At 31.0% G+C, this 23,518-nt stretch overlaps 1 protein-coding gene across 1 annotated transcript in view; it reads left to right on the top strand.

The window, feature by feature from the left end:
- The window catches only part of Nos (Nitric oxide synthase), a 2,633,257-nt gene that overhangs the window by 193,234 nt on the left and 2,416,505 nt on the right, over positions 1-23,518 (top strand). The window contains exon 2 of the mRNA XM_089593752.1: positions 18,676-18,812. Within this exon, the coding sequence (XP_089449878.1) occupies positions 18,676-18,812 (137 nt within the window). The remainder of the gene's footprint in view (positions 1-18,675; positions 18,813-23,518) is intronic.

Genomic DNA, 23,518 nt, shown 5'->3' with positions numbered 1-23,518 from the left:
AAAAAACAATCTGGATTCACGAAAGACCCATGTTGTTTGTGTATGTTTGATAGTAAAGATAGAACAAATCACTATAAAAAATAAATTTGGCCGACAAGAGAATTATTTGAGCCCGGAAAACATAATATTTTTAAAGAACCCCTCGTGGATCAATCAAAAATTTTGATACCTCCTCTCCATGTAAGACTTGGTTTGATAAAACAATTAGTCAAGGCATTAGGTAAAATGGCCTATGTTTCAAATACGTAGAAAATGTATTTCATTAGAAATCATATGCTTGATTAAAGGAAAAAACTTTTGATGGTCCTAAAATTCGTTCTTTATTTAGAGATAAAATCCTTGACACAACTATGAATGATGTTGAGAAAGCGTTATGGTCAAGCTTTAAAGAGGTGTTAAAAAAAAATTTGGGTAACACAAAAAACGTGGATTACATAAATTTTGTAAAAAAAATGGTAAGTAATTTCTAAAGAAAAGGCCGCCTAATAAATTTAAAACTTTATATTCTTGAATCACATGTTGATAAATTTTCCAGAAATAACGGTGACATTAGTGTAGAGTAGAGTAAAAGCTTTTACCAAGACTTAAAAGAATTTGAATGCAGATTTTAAGTAAAGTGGGAAATAAATATCCTAGCAGATTACTGCTGGATAATAAGAAAGAATGTCACTACAAAAAGGGGACGAAAACGTGGCAGAAACCATTTATATTAAAGCTGCAATGAAAAACGTGTATGTAAGTGAAAATCAATTTTATACGACAATATCCGAAAAATAACCAAAATATCTGAGCGCGAGCTTGTTTGACACACTAATGAATTATTTCTAGGTCAGCGCATACTTAACATCTTAAGTTTATCTAGTTTTTATATACCAAGTCCTAAAAAAACTTCAAAACGGTATGTACAACATCAAATTTCAAGAAAATTACTAAATTTATTGCATATTTTTCTTATTTACGTCTTTAAAAAGAGTTTTTAAAAGAATCTGACATGAAATTTGTGATAAGCAGCTTAAAAAAACTTCCAGAATAGTATTTTTCATATGCATATAAACTTATTTAATAGCGCGAAACTAAACGTTCACGTCATTTTAACTAAATTTGAAGCAAATTGTGACGTTTTGCGATTTTTTAGTCGTTCCGACACTTTAAAATGGTTTCAAATCTAACTAAGTCTCGACTGGGACATGAAATAAACCATTTAACGCTAGTCAGTTGAACCCAAGATTTGACTCTAAACTTGCTGTGCTTCAAGCCTCAGCGTCCCTACTCTTAACACTGCACAGCTTATCTACACAATAAAAGGCAGTTGTACTGACTTTGACACAAGTACTACTGATGGTTACTTTCTCGCAGTCTGTATGTGTTTTAAAATGAAGCAGTAAATATCTTAGACCAAAAGAATAACTAGCTGTTACTGCAGTGACTCAAAGGTATTTGGAATCTATCAGTCGCAAAACCCACCAGCTCTTGTCGGTCAAAAATTTCTTAAGTGCAGGTTGATTAGCATCTCCCACAATGCCCCACGTTTGAAGGATCACTTTTCACATATAAGTCATGTATTTCTGGCCTATAACATTAGATTCTCTTTTCTTTTAAAAACCAGATACTGTTCTGCATTTTCCTAGGTATTAGGACCTATTGGGTAGAAAAAAAAAAAGTTGGACACCACATAATAATTGAATAACAGGAGGAACCACTTTAAAAAACTACCTGTACTTAAAAAAAGCTTTTTACCGTCAACAAAAATATTTTAAAACTATTTATTTACCAGGGTATTGAGCCCTAGACTGCTAAGATAGTGTTTTTTTCCTTAGCATGCTTTTCACTCAGACAACTCCAACTTTATAATAAAACTAATTTTTCAACCAATTGCAACATTTTTTTGTGCTAAATATTATATTGCTAAAGCAGTTTCTTAACGGCTTTTCGAATATATGTATACACGCGTGGTAAGTAATGCTTTTTTTGTTTATTGCTCTTGTGAAAAAACTAATAGCTGTGTTTAATATGTTTATCATTATTATATTTTCAAAACATAAATTATTGTTACCTTTGTCTGAAAAAGCAGGATAATTTAACACCTGCAACTTATCTCCTGTCAAAAAATGGTCTTATTTTGCTTTGCCTTTTTTTTCCACGACAATACGAATAAACTAAAATTTATCCTACTACTCCCGTCTCGTGCAATAATTTAACATTTGTATAATACGTCTAAGCAACCCATCCTTGTTTCGTTCGTCTCATGGTAGTGGCTTAATAAAACATTTACAATCCAAATTAGAGACAATCACTCATAAACACCCTCTCATCTGGAGACCATATTATGAAACCTTATTCTTCCAGCAATCAGGTGTATACAGAAGTGAAATAATGTTTAAGTGGCAAAAGTCTATACTTATGCATGCGTGTTTTTAAAGCAAGAAGCTGCGTACAAGCCACTTCCATCCCGTGCTTGCACAGTCCTAATTTATCGCTTTGAGTGGCTGTGAAAATGCATTGTTTACTGCTTTTTGGGTCCCTTTATTTCCTGCATTGCTCTGTCACTCCAAAAAAGCGTCAGAAGAACCAGAAGAAGAGAAAGGTTTTTTGGCTTTACTTGAAATAAATTATCACGGGTCACTGCAAGGGTCATTATTATTAATTAAAATATATTTAACGGGCCATACGAGCTACAACGACGTGGACTTGTCTGTGACGTACCACTACCTGACTTTTTTTTTATACACTGCCACTGCTGTGGGCAGTTGGAGGCAGCTATGAATCATTATAGCCACTTGTAGTAAAAGACAAGTAAAGATTTTATAGCTCGTTTTAATTTTATTTTTTTAGTTGCGTAAGTTTAGTCTTATTACTTATGTATTCTGTAATATACATAAGACATAAATAATAAAGACAGTTTTCTATTTTTTCGCTTTTTCGAGTATTTTCTACATCTTATGTAAGTTCTCTTAGCTTATACTTTTTCCTATAATAATATACCTCATGAATTCTATTGTTTATGTCTAACTATGTTTAAATAGGGCTGCCAATCCCACAGACAGTAGTTATTTTAACTAGTAGAAAACTTTACACTTGTTACATTCATAGCTCACAATTTTTTTTACTCTTGATACATCCTACTTGCACTAATAAGATTATACTTGCTTTCACAGTCTGCTTTTAGGTGACTTCATATTATTCTCGCTACTCAGCTTATTTATTTACTATCAAAACTGGTGAAGAATCTTGACAGCACATACTCTCCTCGGTGCAGTGAAAGAGTATGTAGTAAGAGTTCATTAAAGCGTGTCCTATCTGTCTCTGTATTAAGGCTATGGAATCCTTTTCTTTCTGTTTATTAATACTGCTAAGACTTTATGGACAATAAAACCTTGTTTTATTTGGTCTGGCACTAAAATCCTGTATTTAATTATATTTTTTACGTTTTACTATAAAAATATCTTCTTTCTCAATTATTTTTCGCACCGTTATTAATCTAGCACCTTACTTGCTAAATAAGTAACTCAATTTAGCCTTTCTTATAACTGCACACTATAGTAAACATATGCTTGATTAGCATGTCCTATTTGTCTTTGTATTTAGGCTACGGAATCCTTTTCTTTTTCTTTAGTAATACTGCTAAGACTTAATGAATTATAAAACTGTGTTTTTCCTTGTCTGACTCTTACATCCCACATTTTGTTCAATTTTTTTAGACGTCTAACCATAAGAATGTCTTCTTTCTGTATTTATTTTTAGTTACTTAATCTAGCCTTTTTTATAACTACATACCTTAGTGAGCATAAGCTTGATTTTAACACGGATCTCAAATATTCCATCTAATTTTTCTTACTAACTTTGTTCCTGTCATTATCAATTTTAAGCTTCATTACTAATTTACAAAGAAAATTTTTTCCTACATTTTTTCCCTATAAACTTTAAGATAGTAGACCATTAAGTTACCCCTTTTATTTAGCTAAGTGATTTATTTTTAAAAATTCGTCCGTCTGTTAAAAATAAATCGTACATATACGTACATACTACTTTCGTTCTAGATAGTTAAAACATATAACTGTTTTTTTATACAAAATCACTATTTTGTTGTAAGCTTCTTGGTACAGTCTTAAAATATGGATTTAGTTTTTTTATACATAATCACTGGTTAGCCAACACTTGATAGTAATGGCCTGTCTGCTAAGTCTCCCTTTTTAATTGAGCATCTATGTTCCTCAGTAACTTTAAGGAAACTTTGGATTAATTGTTTATTCAAAAGAAAATGAAAGATGTTCTATTACATTTTGCTTCATTCTTATGACTTTTATTCTATAAAGAAACTATTGTTACTGTTTCTTAGATTTTCTTGTATTTCACAGCTTTTTCCACTTACCTGTAACATCTTCCGATGCACTGCAACTTGCATTTCTCATTTTTTTGGGGAGCTTGCACTTACTATTGTTATATTATTCTCTTCCACCTAATTTATAGGATCCAGTAGAAATAGAACATTGTCTGTATCTTTCCGATTCTGAATAAATTAAAAAACAATTTATCAGCACAATTCATGATGAATTGATTTAATACAGTGATTATGTGCAATATTGACAGTTTTAACATGCAATTTGTATGGAATCGAGAAGATACAGACTATGCTCTATTTCTACTAAATCCTATTAACTTATTTAAAGGAAATAATATAATAGTGGTAAGTGCAAGCTCTCAAATAGAATAAGAAATGCAAGTTGCAGGGCATCAAAAGGTGTTACAGGTAAGTAAGTATTAAGTAACCTTAAAAAAATGTAGTGGGTATTAACATCCATAGATAAGCAGATCTAGTAAGAAGTATAAAATGGTGTATTAAGAATGATTGAAACGGCTACTAGATAAACAATTATGTGTTAGTTAATCATCGTTGTATAGGTATCGTTACAACGTTTGAACTGGGTATGATCGATCAAGATCAGTAACTTTCTAGAAAAAAGTTCGCATCAAAGGGAGTTAGTATAAGCAAAAATCGGGCGTTGAAAATATATTGTACTTGAGAAAAAAGAGTTGTGTTGGAATTAAGAAAAACTTACTGTTTTGTAGAGGTATTACTTTGCCAAAAAAAAAAAGTATAAAGAACCTCGTACTTCAACTATGAAAAAGTATTTAAAAAATGTAAAATACAAGAAAATGCAAAAAAAAGCAAATATAGTTTCCTTATAAAATAAAGGTGATAAGAATTAAGCAGAACATAATAGAACATCTTTCATTTTCTTTTGAAGAAAAAATAAGTCCAAAGTCTCCATAAGGTCACTTAGGAATATAAATGCTTAATTAAAAGGAGATTCTTAAAAAACTCGCTGTTCCTATCAAGTGTTGACTAACCAATGATAATGTACATCAGAACTTTTGTATTAAAAAGCAGTTATATGTTTAAGCTATTTAAATAAATGAAGTTTATCGACATATTTACAATTCATTTTTAACAGACGGTATAATATTTGAGACGAAATCACTAAATCACATTTAAGAGGTAACTTAATGGTGTACTATTATGGAGTTACTACATACTATTTCACTGCATTGAGGAGAGTATGTACTGTCAAGGTAGTTGACCAGTTTTGATAGTAAATAAATAAGTTGAGTAGCAAGAATAATATGAAATCACCCAGAAGCTGACTGTGAAAACAAGTATAAGCTTATTAATGCAAGTAGGATGTATCCAGAGTTAAAAAAAATTGTAAACTATGAATGTTACAAGTGTAAAGTTTTCTACTAGTTAAGATAACTAGAGTCTGTGGAATTGGCTGCTCTTCTCAAACATAGTTAGACATAAACAATAAAATTCATAAGGTTTATTATTATAGGAGGAAGTATGAGCTAAGAAAACTTACATAAGATGGAAAAAATACTCAAAAAAGCGAAAAAATAAAAAACTATCTCAATAATTAATGTTTGATATTACAGAATACATAAATTATAAGATAAAGCTAAAGCAATTAAACAAGAAAATGTAGAAAAGCTATGAAAGCTTCGCATGTCCCCTAATGCCAGTGGCTAAACCATTTAATAGCTGCCTTTCATGGCCCACAGTAGTGGCCGAATGTTAAAAAAAAAAAAAAATAAGGTACAGGTTCGTTGCAAACAAAGCCACGTCATCGTAGCCCGTAAAGGCTGTAAAATATGTCTTTGTCTGTAATCATCGCCCTGATAGTGACCCGTAATAATGTATTTAGAAAGGAGCACAAAAACCTTCCTGGTTTTCCGATCCTTCTTACCCCTCTTCTCAGAGTGATAGAGCAATGCAGGAAAAGAAAAAGAGCCAAGGAGCAGTGAAAAATGCATTTTCACAGCCATTGCAAGTGATAAATGAGAACTGCACAGTCACGGCATAGTAGTAGCTTGTACGCCGCTTCTTGCTCAAATAACACGCTCGCCTACGTATAGACTTCTGACGCTTAAACATTATTTTCTTCCTGTATACACCTTATTGCCAGAACAATTAGTGGTATGTATGCTAAGTGCAAAAATAATACTATGTAAGCAGTCAAGGGTTCAATTACCTGGTAAGTAAATAGTGTTGAAAATTTTTTATGAACGGTAAAGAGCTTTTTTCAAGTACTGGTAGTTTTTTAAAGGGATTTCTTCTGTAAGCTACCCATAATGTGGTGGAAAAGTTTTTTTTTACCCCATAAGTCTTCATTCCTAGGCAAATGCAGAACAGTACCTGGTTCTTAAAAGTAAAGAAAATCTGATTTTATAGGCAAAAAGTACAAGCCTTGTGTGTGAAACGTGATCCCTCAAACATAGGGCTGTTTGAAAGATGCAAATTAGCCTACACGCAAGAAATTTTTGACCATCAAGAGCTGGTGCGTTTTGTAACTGATAAACTTCAAATACCTTCGAGTCATTGCAGTACTGGCTACAAAACGTCTTAGTTTTGAAGACGTACATTTATTTTAAAACAAATGCAGACTGCAAGAAAGCAAACATCAGCAGTGCTTGTGTCAACGATAGTACGGCTGCCCTTTATTGTGTGGATAAGCTGTGAAGTGTCAAGAGTAGGGACGATGAGGCTCAAAGTTCAGCAAGCCAAGGGTCAAACCTTGCGTTAAACTCTCTAGAGTCAGATGTGGACTACAGTGAAGCCAAAAAATATATCATACCCGTAAGCTCCCGTTATACGCAATTTCATGCAGTGCTATGTAACAGTAGTACAACTACCGTTTTATTTCGTATGCGTGTATTTGGGTCATTCTACTAAAAATATCATTTTTTATGTCCTAGTCAACTACAAAGCTGTTTGGGAAGTTATTGATCTAAAAACTTTTTTGAATTATCAAAGGGATGTCAATATTTAAAGGTACAGTAGAATGTAGATCGTACAAAAGTATTTCTTAGTTTTAAGATGCTAAAGAGTGGCTAAATTAGGGTTACAGACTTATGTCTCATTTGAAAATTTGCAGTTTTGACGATACCTAGAATCAAAACACGTAGATTTTAATTTTTTTACTACATAGGATCTCAAATTTATGAATGCGAACAACATTTTACTGTTTTTAAGGTAGCCAAAAAGAGTTCTATCTCAGAGTTGGCTGCTGTTAAAATTCGGGGACCCAAATTTTTAAAATTTAAAATTTTAACTGAAAACACTTTTACGAACAGACGCAATTAAATGTGGGTATGTAAATTAGGGCGTTTTTGTTTTACGAAAATTAAGGATGTTGCTTAAATTTTCTGTAATTTATTTTCTTTATTAAACCAGTTCTAAAGCCTTGCAAATTTGAAGATTGTGTCTGTCCACAATAAAAACTAAGAGGCCATAACGCTAAAAAATGTTATGTAACTGTTTGAATTGTTTAGTGATTGACTCGGAAGGTGGTGGGTTTGAACTAAGCTGTTTTTGTATAATATAAGTGTAGTGGCAAAGCTTTATTTGCGTTTGGTAAGATATAATCTGGATTTTTTGACGATTTTATAAAAGCTTGTAACGCTCCTTATTTTGCTAACCGTATTACATCACGATACACAGAGCATTATATCTTTACTGAGTCTTAGCTTATCAGCCGAAATAATATATGAATAGTATAGTACGTAATATTAGCAACACAATAGTTACACTACGTCTTGTAAGAAAATAAGCCCATTACCTATGACGATCATTTGACCTAAGACTTTGTCATAAAAATTGCTTTTGCAGACTGACTGACACAAATCTTTTTAACTTTATTTCTGGACTTGGAAAGAAAAAAAGGAGCGTCGACATGGCGTTTATAAACATCATTTGTATCTGTTCCCTTTGTGCTTTATACTTCTTGGATTTCTTATTCTTAAACAGGGACATTTGCACAGGAGCTCTCTCTTTCTACAGGTGAGACTATTTATTAAAAAATAGTAAATATCTTTGACTTTGGGCTTATTTGAGCTTTGAGCTTGATAAAGTATATACAGTATCTTTATTTACCACATACTATTTAAAACTTTTCATCGTCACCTGGACTGTACTACAGCAAATCCACTGCTAGCCGCTGCGCGCAAGGTCTTGTCTTCCTACATTTTTGGGCTTAGAGGAACAAGATAGGATGTGGACGTCATTGTACGTTTGATCGATGGCTTGCGTAACATTTACGCTTGTTGCGTCACAATTTTTTAAGCATTTATTGCGATGCTAGATCAGTAATTGCAATAACCTTAATAAGGAGTTTCCTTTTTATCTCTGACAATTTTAAGTCGAAAGTCACATAAGTAACTAAGATTAAGATGATCTATTTTCAAGGTTAAAGATTTGTGGTAACTAATGTACTGATGTTGGAGTTTCGGAAAGATGCATAGTGTTTATATCTGTTAGAGCGCGCGGTGGCTCAGTCGGCTAGGTCGTGGATTGGCACGCGGGAGACCGTGGTTCGATTCTCGGCCATAGTACGACTTTTTCGGGCAAATACCTCTGTGTAATTTCACATGTGCTTTTTCACCACGCAATGCTCCTCGAGGAGGGTTTAGGCGACCTCCTCGCAGCAAAATTGCCTAATTTCCCCGTACCCCCCTCCCAGTGATGGGAGGCCTCCCATCCCTCTTCCCTTCCTTCTCCCAAGTGCTAAGTGCCCATAGTAGTGCCCTTATTAAAGGAGCCGGACGTAGAGCACTATAATGTAAAAAAAAAAAAAAAAAAAGTTTATATCTGTTGGAACGTTTTTATAAATGAGCTAACATACATTTGAAGTAAACAATCTTTTTTCTACTACGTAAGGATTTTTTTTTTTAAAAGAAGTTTCTTATGTCACGTACTGGGGGGGCTGAAATTTTAAAAATGATAGATTGTACGAAACTAAAATCACTTTTATTTCACTTCGAATTTTTTTCTTCTACAATTCTAAAAAAAAAAAAAAAAAAAAACACTTTCCAATAAGGAAATTCGAACCCTCGACCTTCTGTCTACGAGTTGAGTACCTTACTTACTCTACCATGAGCACTGCTGGCTATGAGATTTCAGTTTCTTGTACTTACTTTACATTTTCGTATGCTTTCACTAATAATATATTCAATTAATGATACATTAATTATTTAATTCTTTATTAAAACGAGGTCCTTTGTGTTGCATGTTTGGAGGGCTGGAATTTTAGAAATGACATGTTATTTTGGTTTTATCGTATTTCCTCATTTTTTCGGACTTCGTCGATACAGGCCTTATTTTGATCACTAGCAATAAACAAAGGTGGGTAACCTAAAGCAATTGTTTTTGTTTAAAGAGTTTGTTAAGATAATGTACGAATAATTCTGTTTTGGCTCATTCTTATTTGTACTGTATTATCAAGTACTGATGTATACCATGAATTATGAAGACATAACCTACTTGAACATCCAACATGACTTTCTTGGCTATTCACGTACTGCGTAGAATGCAATCTCTTTTTTCATTGTAAATATAGTACTCGTAAAGCATATTCTTGTTAGGTATTTAACACAAAAAAAGCTCAATGTACGTTTTTACTGGAAGTATAAAATAATTTTTGAAGGTGGTAGCACATTACACATAATTAAGTCATCCATTTAATAAGTATCAGTATTGTCACCTACTTTCTGCTTACACTTGATTTTGTCAAAGTTGAACGGTGAATATCAAACAAAAAATAAACGTTTTTTCAAAGTGTATAAATGTACGAAGCAAAGATCAACGTATTGGATGTTTTTTTCATACCAACAATTATACATCTTTTTAGTGTCTGTTGTTGAGACACTAAAAAGTTATCTTGAGGATCTTGTGCCTTTTTCCCTAGTGATTTTTATGTTTTGGTAATCGATTTAACTATTTTATTCTTACGCATTACTTAATAGAAATATTATATTCCTTAATAACTTATAGTCTAACCTTCTTATATTTTTGCTAGTTGTACAAGTTTCCTCATGTCTATTATCTCTTGTATCTCGATCGTCAAAACAGTATCTTGATTTATTTGGTAACATCATGGTTAGCCATACAAAAAAGAATGAAAAAATGTAATGTGAATTCTCAATATCAATATACGTCATCTAGAGAAGTACAATAATCATAGACAAAAATACTTTCTTGTAAGGGCTTCTTTTGACAGCGTTAAACATGTTTGAAAAATTGCTAGATAAGATATTTTTTCATGCAATAAAGCCGCTAAAAAGCTGATTTATATTAATTGTCTGTTATTCTATATCTATGTTAAGGTATTATACTAATTTGACTTTATCAAAAAATTTTTTCTGTACACTCACATTCTGGTCCATCATTGTTTGTTTCCTAAAAAAATTCTCTCCAAAAGTTTCAATGGTTTTTTGGCTTATCAAAAATCTTATCTTAAAATTCTTATATTTTGGTGACAGTATATTATCGTTTTGTTTTTTAAATCGAATGTACTATTATATTTTATTTGCTCATTACATTAATCAAATACTGATCTTTATGTTTTATTTGTTAAATTTTAGATAAACAACCGTCATGTAAAGGTATAGTACCGATGTATGATAAATTCTTAGGTTTGTTAAAAAAATGTTAGGAAATACTATATTTGATTAACAATAGCCCGTACAACTTGTGTGAGCTGCTAAAGGTTATTTTAAAGTTATAAAGAGTATTGATTAATATTATTTATATTTATTTTATTCATATTGTTGTTGATCCTTATTTAGTAACAGGCAAAACTATGCGTTAACCGTGTTTTCCCACCATATTTGTAAGAATAAACTGAGCATGAAATCTTTGTGCGTTGTGAGCTATAGAAATGACATTGTCAAAATTTTTTTTACTAATTCAAAGCAATATCTATTTTTTGTTTGATTAGTTTAAAAAAAGTTCTCTTAAGCTCTGCAATGATCAAATTTTATTAGAATATCCTGTATATTGCTTCAAGCATAATGTACTTGTTAAACAATACACGGATTCACTGTATAAGTATTTTTTTTTCTTACTGTCTATGAAAACCATTGTCGGTTGCTTTTAAAAATAATAAGATAATATCAAAGAATAAGTTGATTGAATGTCAGATTTAAACACTTAAATGTTATTTTTATGATTCACGAGTAAATAATTTCTACAATGCCAACAATAAAAGTGCGGCATTCTTGTTTATGTTTATTGTTCTATATTTGCTTAGTCTTGCAACTTGACAGGCAAACTTTCATGTATCTGCTAACGGTGAAATATTTTAAAGGTAATTCAACACAGTAACGATTATGCTTCTCCACGAAGAGAGTTTGTCACAACATCTTTATCAATATCTTGCTTTTAATTTCTCTGAATGTTCAATAATTATATAGTCAGCAAAAGACAAAATGTAACATGTCTTCAGAAAAAGGAAAAAATAATCTTATACAATAAAAATTCAAGGTATAAAAAAGATGATGGCTTAGATAGGTAGCCTGTAAATATATTGTCACAACAGTTAATAAGAAAAAAAAGTTAATTCAGTTACATGCTTGATATCAAAGTCTTTTTACCCAACGTAACTTGTAGGGCTGCTTAGCTCACTTGTCTACATCAACTTTTCACGTTGCTATTAAAAAAAATGGACAACTCTATGAAGCAATTATTTTAAAAGGTAATAAAGCTACCTGGTTTTAAAAAAAAAGGGTGTATTAGTGGTCACTTTTTAGAAAAAAATTTGTTAGTGCACGACTATGTATTATAACAATTGTGAGAACATTTCAATGATGATTAAAGACAACAAGAGAAGTTGTACGGGGGAGGAGTGGCAATCTGCATTTGGCGATTTGGTCTGTGGAGAGCTGTTAGGGGTTTTGAAATATTGACAATAAATATGGTATGTAAAAGTAAGAAAGAACAAGACGGAACTATAGCTTATGTTAAAGGGCGCAGTAAAAGGTAACAGAGTATCTTTGGAGCAAGGCTCCCAGATTTTTGGGAGTTCGCCGCATGCGCAGTGCGCAATCACCCTCTTCCCATAGAGCAGGCTGTGGCGGGAGAGCCCCCCTACCCAGACCTTTAACCTGAGCTCCGCCCACTTCTCACATCTTAAATATGACATCTTGTCAAGTAAGAGTACAATCGACGATAGCCACTGGGCTAAGTTTTTTGCCCCAGCCAAACTTGCCAGCTTTCGAATCTCTCTGAAACTCTTTTTTTTTTTTTTTTTTAATGTACGTTATACATAAAGTGTCATTACACGTTTATGTAAATAATTTTATGTATAACGTTTCAATACTAAGACATGATTTTAAAAAATACCATGTGCAAGACTAGGTAAGTTAAATTATAAAACAAAATATTCGTCACTTATTAAGGAAATTAAAACATTATTATTTAGTGAGTTAAGCGTCAAGTAATGGTATCAAAAATTATCAAACGACACATCTTAATCATTGTTAATGTAATTTACTATTACATTATTATGGTCGGTAAGCAACACTGTTTAAGACATTAATCTGTCCCGAATAGCTCGAACTTTTTTCTGATTGGTGTATCATTAATAACTTACTTCACTACAAGTATTTATTCTTAGGAAAACGTCTCGTCGAAAAATATGGATTGCCATTAAAGCTTATGCTGCAATTTCTCAATATTTTTTTATATGTACCCTAAAATCACTCGACAAAAAATAGTAAAAAAATCCATGCTGATTTTAGATAGTATAATTAATAAAATCTATAAATTTTCAGTTGTTGTTTAATAAATAAACCACTTTTTTTCCTTCAGAGTACTTCTATTAAAGCACGCTCACTCTGTTATTTCTCCGGGCTTGAGACCAGCACATTTACTGTGGCCACATTACGCGCACGGTAATTTATTTGCATTCACGTTTAAAGTTAAGGGAAAAATAAATTAATAAAAATAAATAAAACAAGGTCGAGGCAATTAAATTAGGAAAATCATTTAACATATTGCATAATTAAAACGTTCGCATAATTTATGCCTGCTGCAATAACACAAAGAAGGTTTTTTTTTATACTAATGTTTTTACAATTATTACTTTTTTTATTATTTTTAACAACTTAAGCCAAGGGAGTATCATGTACATGAGTGTAAAAAAATATAAAACCGCAACATCAGGATGTTATATGGCTCTATCACTAGCATGTGTACATTGGTTGGAAGCTGTATATAAAGAGAGTGTAGATCACTAATGTGTTGAATCCTATGATTGTCATACACATGTTATCGGTGCTTCGTTTATTCACATGCTTCGTTATACGGATTAACAAATCAATGTTATTTAGATTATCTGTATTCTACGCTGTAACGTATTCTGCAGAAGCGAAACTTCAACGCGTATACTTTGTTTTTAAGGCTGTAAACTACTGGTCTTGTTTACTTTTTGCAGGTATTTAGCGCAAATCCTTAGCTCGTGGACTCGCGCGCACTTGTTTTTTTTAAAATAGGTATACAAGACCTATTTTTTGCATTCGTTAAAAACAAGCTGCATTTTTCGTTTATTTGCATCGTTGCTGCAAGCTCGCGTGGGTCTTTGGGCAGAAACTTCCATTAGCAGTAGCAAGGTAAGAGTTTGTTGTTAATACGTCGCAAAATTTGCATAATAGAACGGGTCGTGTGTACGAACGTGAATGTTCCAAGGCATTACATTCTAAGTCCAAAAAACTGAAGACTTTTAATGGAGATTTGTTGCGTGACGAAAGATTTCACTGTTGCTTTGAATCATCTGATACTGATGGTAAAGTTAAATGCTTAGCTTGTAAAGTAGATATTTGTGTGAGTACAAAAAATGATTTGTTAAAGCACGCTTGTACACAGTATTATGGCAAAGCAATGGTAAATTTTGTTGCACCTGCGGTAACATCCTTGTCGAAAAAAGAACATTGTCAACAGTCTGAGCTTAGCTTAAGCCTTTTTTTCGCTCAGCATAACATTCATATTGACATTATAAATGACTTGCTTCCTTTAATTAAAAATATGTCTAAGAATCCTGAAGCCACGCAGTCTATGTCAGTTGGTAGTACAAAATGCTCGGGACTTATTGTTAATAATTTAGCTCGTTACATTGGATGGAAAGTGATAGAAATCTTGAAAAAAGAACTTTTTTCTTTACTGCTAGACGAAAATACAGATCGCAGCAATAACAAAATTTTGTACGTTGGGGTTCAATATTATGATTTTGAATCGAATGAAATCGTGGATCATCATTTAACTTTCACTGAGTTGGACGCAACTTTGGCTTCAGCAGAAAAAATTTTTGACTCTTTTAAAAATAAATTTGAAACGTTTGGAATTCCATGGAATAATGTTGTATTCCATGGAGTAATGTAAGACAAATCAAATTTTAAAAATTTCTGGAAGTAGATGGCTTGAAGTGTTTGAGGTGGCTCCAGTGGCCTCAATGTTAGAATTATTAATAACCCAACCGAGGTTAATCAAATTGGATTATATTCTTTGAATTCCCATCTTTCTATTCGTATAAAAAAAAATTAAGGTTGACGATGAAAATTGTAAGAAATCATGCTTACAAAATCGTAGTTTTAAGACGGGTTGGATAGGAAATGCAAGCTTACGCGATATACAACCTACTGCTGCACTTATATAAATAACCCGTAAGGTGTAAAAAACATACTATCTTGTATATATTATTACGCAGTTTTCGATGACATGAGAAAAGTGTCTTGTTATCGAACAAAATCTTTAAATAATCGGAGACAAAGTTTACAGTTGCGAGTGCAAGTCAGCTCTCAGCTGTCTGCATTCTGCAGAGTACATATATATAGGTATAACTACTCTTGAACTTAGGAGCGTACCGTAACAGTTCATCAATTAGGGCACCATAAAACTTTTTTGTTTTTTTATATTAACTCACTAAAGTTACAGATAAAATGTAGAATATGGCTTACAACAGTCTCTACGATAATTTTATACCATATTTTGAAGAAAATAATGAATAATTTATAGTCTCCCCATTTTAAAACGGCACTAGGCGCTGGAGCCACCTTAAATGTATTAAGTGCGTTGTGAAAAATTGGGTTCCATTGCGGCAATTTTTAATCGTAGAAGTTTTTGAGTCATCTGAAGAGGCGAAGACTGTTGACAAGTTGCTTTTGTTAATGAAGTCTGACACATTTCAATGCATTATTTTATTTTTGTTGTACGTCTTGCAAGACTTCAATAATTTTAGTAAAAAGTTTCAAACATTGAAAATAGTTTTGCACGTTCTTTCAAATAATTGCAACTTGATGCTTAAAAAATATGCACTAAATTTTTTAAATCCCAAACTTTTTCAAAACCTTCGTTCTATTAATCCTTATAATGCATTAAATTAATTGCCCATTAATACAGTTTATTGCGGACCAGAGTATGCGGCCAAACTAAGGGAAATGGATTCTGAAAGTATTTTTTGTGAAATTTCGTGAAAAATACTTGTTTGCAGTATTATCAAAAACTGTTTGAAGAAATAAAAAAGCTTTTTTTTATAAACGACGATTTTTTGAGTAAATTAGATTTTTAAAGCTGGAAAACGCTTTAGATCCATCCGGTAGAGCAACGATTCCCGATTTGTATGATCTTTGCAACAAGTATTCTCTAAATATTGATAAATCAGTTGCTAGTATTAAATGGAGAAATTTACCGTTATACTTTTCTGAAAAAGAAGTTGTAAAATAAAGAGCTCTCGAAATTGATCAATTTTGGGGTAAAATCTTTTGCAAAAAACAGGATGTAGGTGACATTTTACATTTCCCTGAGCTCACAAAATAATTTTGGCATATTTTAACTTTTCCACATTCAAACGCGTTGCCAAAGCCAATTTTTTTCAATTGTTAATGACATCAAATCTGTAAAAAAGACAGCAATGGGAACACCGCTTATACACGCGTATTGTTTAATCAGAAACTACTGCACTTTCAGAGGTATAAACCCTCTAGATTTTAAAGCGTCTCAGCAACACTTTTAATTATCTTACGCAGAAAATGCTTATGCAAGCAAAAAGTTCAAAAATTCATAAGTTATTGCATGTATACTGCAATAATACCAATAATAATACTTTTTTATTCTTTAAGCGGCAAGCGGCAGTACCATGTTTGTGACCTTTTTTTAAACTAATTTTTTGTTAACTAACTTAAATTCCAGTTTTAAAATGTTGACGAAAAAAATTATAATTTCTGTTCTAACGTTGCTACCTCGACGTCAAATAAACTCTACAACTTATGTTAAATGATTTTTCTAATTTTGTTGCCTGGACCTTGTTTTCTTTATTTTTGTTTATTTATTTTTTTCCTTATTTCAAACATGAATGTAAGTAAATTACCGCGCGCGTAATGTGTCCACAGTAAATGTGACGGTCTCAAGCACGGAAAAACTACAGAGAGAGCATGCTGTAATAAATATACTCTGAGCGAAAAAAAAGTTGTTTATTTATTGAACAACAACTAACAATTCATAGATTTTATTAATTATTCTATCTGAAATCAGCATGAATTTTTTTACTATTTTTTGTCGAGTGTTTTTAGGGTACAGACAGAAAAATATTAAAAAATTGCAGCATAAGCTTTTATGGCAATCCATATTTTTCAACAAGCCGTATTTCCAAGAATAAATACTTGTAGCGAAGTAAGTTATTACTGATACACTTATTAAAAAAAAGTTCTTGCAATTTGGGACAGATTAATGTATTAAACAGTGTTGCTTACCGACCATAATAATGTAATAGTAAATTACATTAACAATGATTCAGACGTGTCGTTTGGTAATTTTTAAATACTAATTAATACTTCATACATCATTACTCGACGCTTTACTCACTAAATATTTATGTTTTGATTTCCCTAATAAGTGACGAATATTTTGTTTTATAATTAAAAAAATTCGAAAGATGGCAAGTTTGGCTGGTTCAAAAGACTTAGCCCGCGTGGCTATCGTCGATTGTACTCTTACTTGACAAGATGTCATATTTAAGTTGTGAGAAGAGGGCGGGGCTTAGGTTAAAGATCTGGGTAGGGGGCTCTCCCGCTCCAGACTTCTCTATGTAGAGAGGGTGATTGCGCACTGCGCATGCGGCGAGCTCCTAAAAATCTGGGAGCCTTGCTTTAGGGGACTGTGGAGGATTGTGTTAAGAGTCCTGATGAATAACTATACAATATTAAAAGTTATGTAATATATTACTTTAATTAAGCGTCAAACGGCATATGATTATTTATGATGGGTTTTGCTAGCATTTTTAACTTTCTTTTTTTAAAACTGACTATTTTAAAAACTAAAGATATACATGCTTGAAGACCACTCATAAGTAGACCTTACATTTATTCCAGGAATTAGTGCTTGATGTTAGGAATTAGAGCTTTTATTTTTTTTATAATGTCGTTGCATACTAATATTCAATCTGAATGTCTGAATATAAATACTTTTCTAGAGACAGTTATTTTCGCAAAAATTTTTGTATATAGATGTCTACAATTACTGTTGTAAATTTTACTTATGTATTAATCTTTTAGAGATTTTAAAAGCATCTGATATTTAAACGTACAAAAACTACATTATTATAAGCTGTATTAAAAAAACTCATAACTTATAGCTTTATTATTTAAAAGACAGTGTTGCTTTCTTAGATAGAAATGTAAGATTAATATAATAATACATGAAATTGGAAACTAAGGAAGACACTGGATTATACAAAAAAAGGATACTAAGCGAAAAATGGTGTAACATCATATTTTATTGGTGAAAAATTTAAAAAATACTTGTCCAAAAACTATTTTTTTAATAAAAATAAAGCAAAGCAAGCCTCAGAGAAAGCTCAAAATTCTCCAAAAGTAAAAAAAAGAGAAAATAAACAATTTAGAGATGAAGCGTAAGGCTTGCAAAGTTAGAAGCAGCTTTTACGCTTTGTAGATTATTATTTATTAAACTAATCTTTAAAAAATTGGTTGCTTGTGGGCTTTGAAAAACAGGCAGTAAGAAAGTCTTTAATCTCCTCTAATAAACTAAGAATATGATATGTAACTATCAAACATAAATAAGATGTTTCAAAAAGGTAAGCGTTGTATTATGAACGTAGACAAAGAAGAAAATTAATGGTAACATATCCAATAACTTATAAAAATTTATATTCATCTAGAAGATGGCGTATAAAAACGATAGGTGATACAAATAAATGTTAAATAATTTATGATTTCTCAAATAGAAATGTCTAATTACACATGAAAAAATCTTATTTCAATATAATAATGTTTAATAACTCTTATAATACACTCATATAACACATTATGCACCATAAATAATTTTCCTAATTGCAGAAGACATTGTGTTCTAGTAATGCGTGTTTGGGAAGTATAGTGTCGTTACCCTCTCGTGGAACAGAAGTAAGATCATCTGTAGAAATACTTAAACATGCAGAAGATTTTCTGGAGCAATATTTTGCATCTATTAAAAGGTAAGTTTAAATAAAGAAGTTGTAATATTAAATACAGTTATAGTACAGATAGGAATAATGTACTTTCACAATTTCTAATAATAACTACAAGAAAAAATATATATCAGCAAAAATAGAAATGTGTATGCTACTTTGAAATGTATGACCACTATTTGCTGAATTAACATAACTAACAGAAACAAGTAATTTCACAATAATTTGTAGATTACTTGTTACGGAACTTACGGATAAGTTTGAAGACAAGTGTCCTTATTTAATACGTAATAATTAGAAATAAGTAATAACAGATTATTTCTTGAACTACTTTGCTAAAAAAATAAAAGATAAATTAGAAGAAAAGTATAATTACTCATAATGCAAATAACAAAACATAACAAAATTTTTAAATCAGATATGAAAAATTTAAGATACAATTTAAAATTGAAAAAAAAATTTTATAATATTGTTTAAGTACATATTAAAATAAAAATCATCACCTGTTTCTAAAAAGTGCATATTAACTACTATTAATACAGAAATTACTTTACGTGATAAAAACTTCAAAAAACTTTTAGGAATCTAGATTCAATGCCTTAAATTAAAAGTGTTCGTTTGTTTTTCAGTTTTAGTTTGGTACTTCATGGATCCATTAAATTTTTTCAAAAGTTAGTTAGGTTTAATACTGGCAATGCATAAGATTACAATAATACAATAAATCAAAGCTAATACTCTATATTTAGTTGTATTACTATAATATAACTTAATAGCAATCTGATACATACAGTAATGCTGATCCTTATGAACATTTACTTTTTTAAGAAAACACTTAACATTCATAATTAACTACTGTAACAACGCTGTCGAAGACTCTTTGTAAAAACGTTTGTTACAAGCTCATAACATTCCTTAATATGGTTGACCTTAAAAAGAAGCATTTGTTTACTTATATTGTAATTCAGGAAGATTAAATCCTTGTCCCACTCCATACTAGTCTAACTTATTAAGCTACGAGTACATATTCCCAAGAAAGAGAAAATCTTATAATACCTTTATAAAAAACTAATTTTTGTTAGGGAGGTTGTGATTTACTTTATTAATAAAGAAACCATTATTAAAAAAAAAAGATTTCATACTAAGAATGATCAAAGAATAATTTACATATATTGTAGTGCACGCAGTGGCTCAGTCGGCTCGGTCGTGAGTTGGCACGCAGTAGACCGTGGTTCGATTCCTAGCCAGTGCGACTTTCAGGCAAGTACCTCTGTGATTTTTCACATGTGCTTTTTCACCACGCAATGCTCCTCAAGGAGGGCTGAGGCAACCTTCTCGCAGCAAAAATTGCCTAATTTTCCCCTACTCCATACCGGGAAGGCCTCTCATCCCTTTCCTTGTCCCTTTCCCAATTGCTAACTGCTCATAGTAGTGCCCTTATTAAAGTAGCCGGACGTAGAGCACTAGAATACAAATATGTATACATGTATTTGTATTTATACATATGTATATATATATATATATATATATATATATATATATATATATATATAACTTATAAACATATAAACATATAAACAACTTGTAAACAATACGGAGACGTAAGACTTTCTCATATGTAAATATATATATATATATATATATATATGTATATAATATCTGTATATAATATATATATATATATATATATATATATATATATATATATATATATATATATATATATATATATTAGAAAGTCTTACGTCTCCGTAACTTTTACAAGTTGTATTATTTATGTAAAACATAACATCTTACATGTGAAGTAGCATGACTCATTTATCGAATGCCTAAGTAAAAACTTTTATTAAAACTATGGGACTGTAGTAAATAATTTTTTTTTATAACTTTTTACTATTACCATATAAATTTAAATTGTATGTTTGTCAAATAATAACATAAGAATATGAGCTATCTAGAAATTTATCAGCTTTACAGTTAAATGACACTATTGAACTGGAGATTCAAAACAAAACTTTATAGATCTTTATAAAATCTATACAACGTATACGAAGCATTCGGTCTGAGCATGACACATAAAGAAGTTGTTAGTTGCAAAAGCATTTTCTTGTATTCTGCCAGTCAATTTGTTTAAAGTGTTAAGACAATTACACCTGAAAACAATTATTGCAAAAATAACTGTTTGGTTAAAAAATCTTTAAGTTTCATATTTAGCAATTATTTTTTAATGATAATGTTTAAAAAAAAGGTTATATGATGTACAAGTTTTTGGCCATTGCAGCAGGTGCGATATGGCATGAGGAAGTTCTCAATAAGAATTTTTCTGTGACTAAAACAAGAACTCTTTAAAGACTATACATTGCTAGTACATTGCAGAAAAAAGCACTTCTAGGGGGGTGTAATAAGATTATGTTCTAGCTTATGACAAGCAGAAGCATGCTATAAATCACTATTTGAACTACAATACTAGGGTTTTGTCGATTGTGTTATAAACAGACATATTATAAGTATGATTCCGTCTATTTTATTTTAGTGTTATTCGTAGGTTTCTTAAGATTTAGCTTATAAGCGTTATTTACTTTTTTTAGTGGAGTAAGAAACTTTATTTGCATGATATAGATAATTTCGACTTATGTATTCCTTTCTTTAAGCAATCTAAAATAACTTATTCTTTTAAATACAATTCACTTGAGTTCCTTTAAAAAAATTTGAAATCAATTATGTTACTAACAAATAATTTACCTTTATTACTAATTTTTGTGATGGCTGTTTTGAAGTTTTGTAATGTTTCGTGCAGTAGTTCTAGCAGTCCGTCAAACTACATGATTAAGTTCGTGGCCTAAAAGATGTTACGGTTTTGGCTTTCTCTGCTAACATTGGAACCTCTTTCAATACGCCTTCTTCGCTGTACCTTGCTCCTTAGTGTAGTCTAATACCATTGATGTTCTTAAAATACACCTAAGTTTTCTCAGCCAATACGTTACACCTTACGTGCATAAGGTACTCGCAAGTTTTAGGAGTCAAGAGTTGACTAAAACCTTAGAAAACGTGAGATATACGTAAAAAAGCAATTTTTCTTTTATTATCGTGTTTTTTACAGTGATAGAATAAGTAAAAGAGCTCTTTGATTAAATTAGGTTTACTAATGAGCGATGTTCTTATAGACTCTGTTGGCAGTAAATAAGTAGGCTTACACGATGGTGTTTCATGTCATGATTTTATGTATTAGAAAGTAACGAGACAATAGTACCAATAACATTTTTATGATAAGTGTGATTTAGATTCTTGAAACAGTTATTATAAAAACTTGTATTAGCTATAAGAAAACACTAAATACAAATTATCGTGTGGCAAATGATTTGACAAATTTCACATTTAATCGTTGAAAGGATTTTACAATTAATTTCAAATATAATAAAATAGTTTGCTCATTAGTATAAGGTTAAAGCACATTATTTTGTAACAAACAACTAATACACAAGTTAGATATTCATTTATACATACAACGTAACTTATGCATATAGAAATATATATGTAACGCTCAATTTTAATATTTAAAAAAATTATTTAATGCTACAGTCAATACTTAATTATTAAAATTTTTGAACTGTCACTTAAATAAACTCTAGGTTAACTTAAAATTTAAATAAAATATATTTTGAAAACATTGTTAACAGTTATTGCCCGTGTAATAAAAACAGGAATCGCAATAGCAAATAAAAGTCTCTGTTTCATTGTTAAAATATTTTTATTTCAAGATAAACTTTAAGAAAAAAAAAATTACTGTATCCATAGCAAGTTTGTTTAGTTCTCTTCATGATGCGTCATGATGTTTTTACTGCAGGTTCATTGGTTTTGATGTTGATTCCATTTTTTTCTGGGAAAATTTAACATTTTTGTTTTTATTCCACAATGTCGCTGCGCATTTTCTTCTAACAATATTCTACTTTAATTTAGAAGTTCTTGAGACTGCTATATGAATTCAGAATAAGCAAGTTGATAATTTTTTAATTTATTTTCCATCTGCTAGGGTTGGACAAGAACGTGTGCCAAAACAAATTCTTACTGTAAAAGGAAGGTGACGTACTTCTCAGATAATTGATGGAATTTTTTATCTAGGGAGATTATGGGTGAGTTCGGCTTTCCTAGAAGTATATGCAGAGTAAGCTTTCTTTAGTGATATAGCATTTGCAAAATTTTTAAAGCATGGTCGTGAAATGCTATATTTTATTTGGTCATAAGACTTCATATTCATGACTAGTGGAGGTATGTAGCATTTTTGGTTTTGAAAAGTTATGAGGTCTCCTAATTTAAGTTGAACATCTCACAATTTCTGTTTATAAAACCCCCTGTACCTGTTCGTAATTTACTGTAAATTGACCTTAAATCTACAGTTCCTCGATCAAAACGAACGTATTAATTTTTATCACAAACTAAGTTTTTGCAAGTACTTTAAAATTTTTAATTTACTAGCTTTGTTAACGGAATAGATTTCCAGCAGTGTTTACATCTCCTGTTACCTTTTGGCTCCGAGCAGAGCTCCATTTTGCTATAAGGATTCAAATGCTGCTATTTTGCTTGTTTGCTGTAAAATATTTGAATTAGATGATTCTGATGATTTCTTTGTAACGTAAGTATTTTTATTTTCTATGTTTTCCGATAAAGATTGGATGTCATCTATACCATCGCAACTGTTTTGTTCAATGGGTTATCAAATTTTTCTGTACAGTTTATCA

Source organism: Copidosoma floridanum, unplaced genomic scaffold (genome assembly GCF_036245765.1).
Source record: "Copidosoma floridanum isolate Cflo_tuat_1 unplaced genomic scaffold, Cflo_Japanese_pri ptg000020l, whole genome shotgun sequence".
Taxonomy (NCBI): Eukaryota; Metazoa; Arthropoda; class Insecta; order Hymenoptera; family Encyrtidae; genus Copidosoma; species Copidosoma floridanum.
The sequence above is the reverse complement of the archived record's forward strand: the minus strand, read 5'-3'. Positions and strand labels throughout refer to the sequence as shown.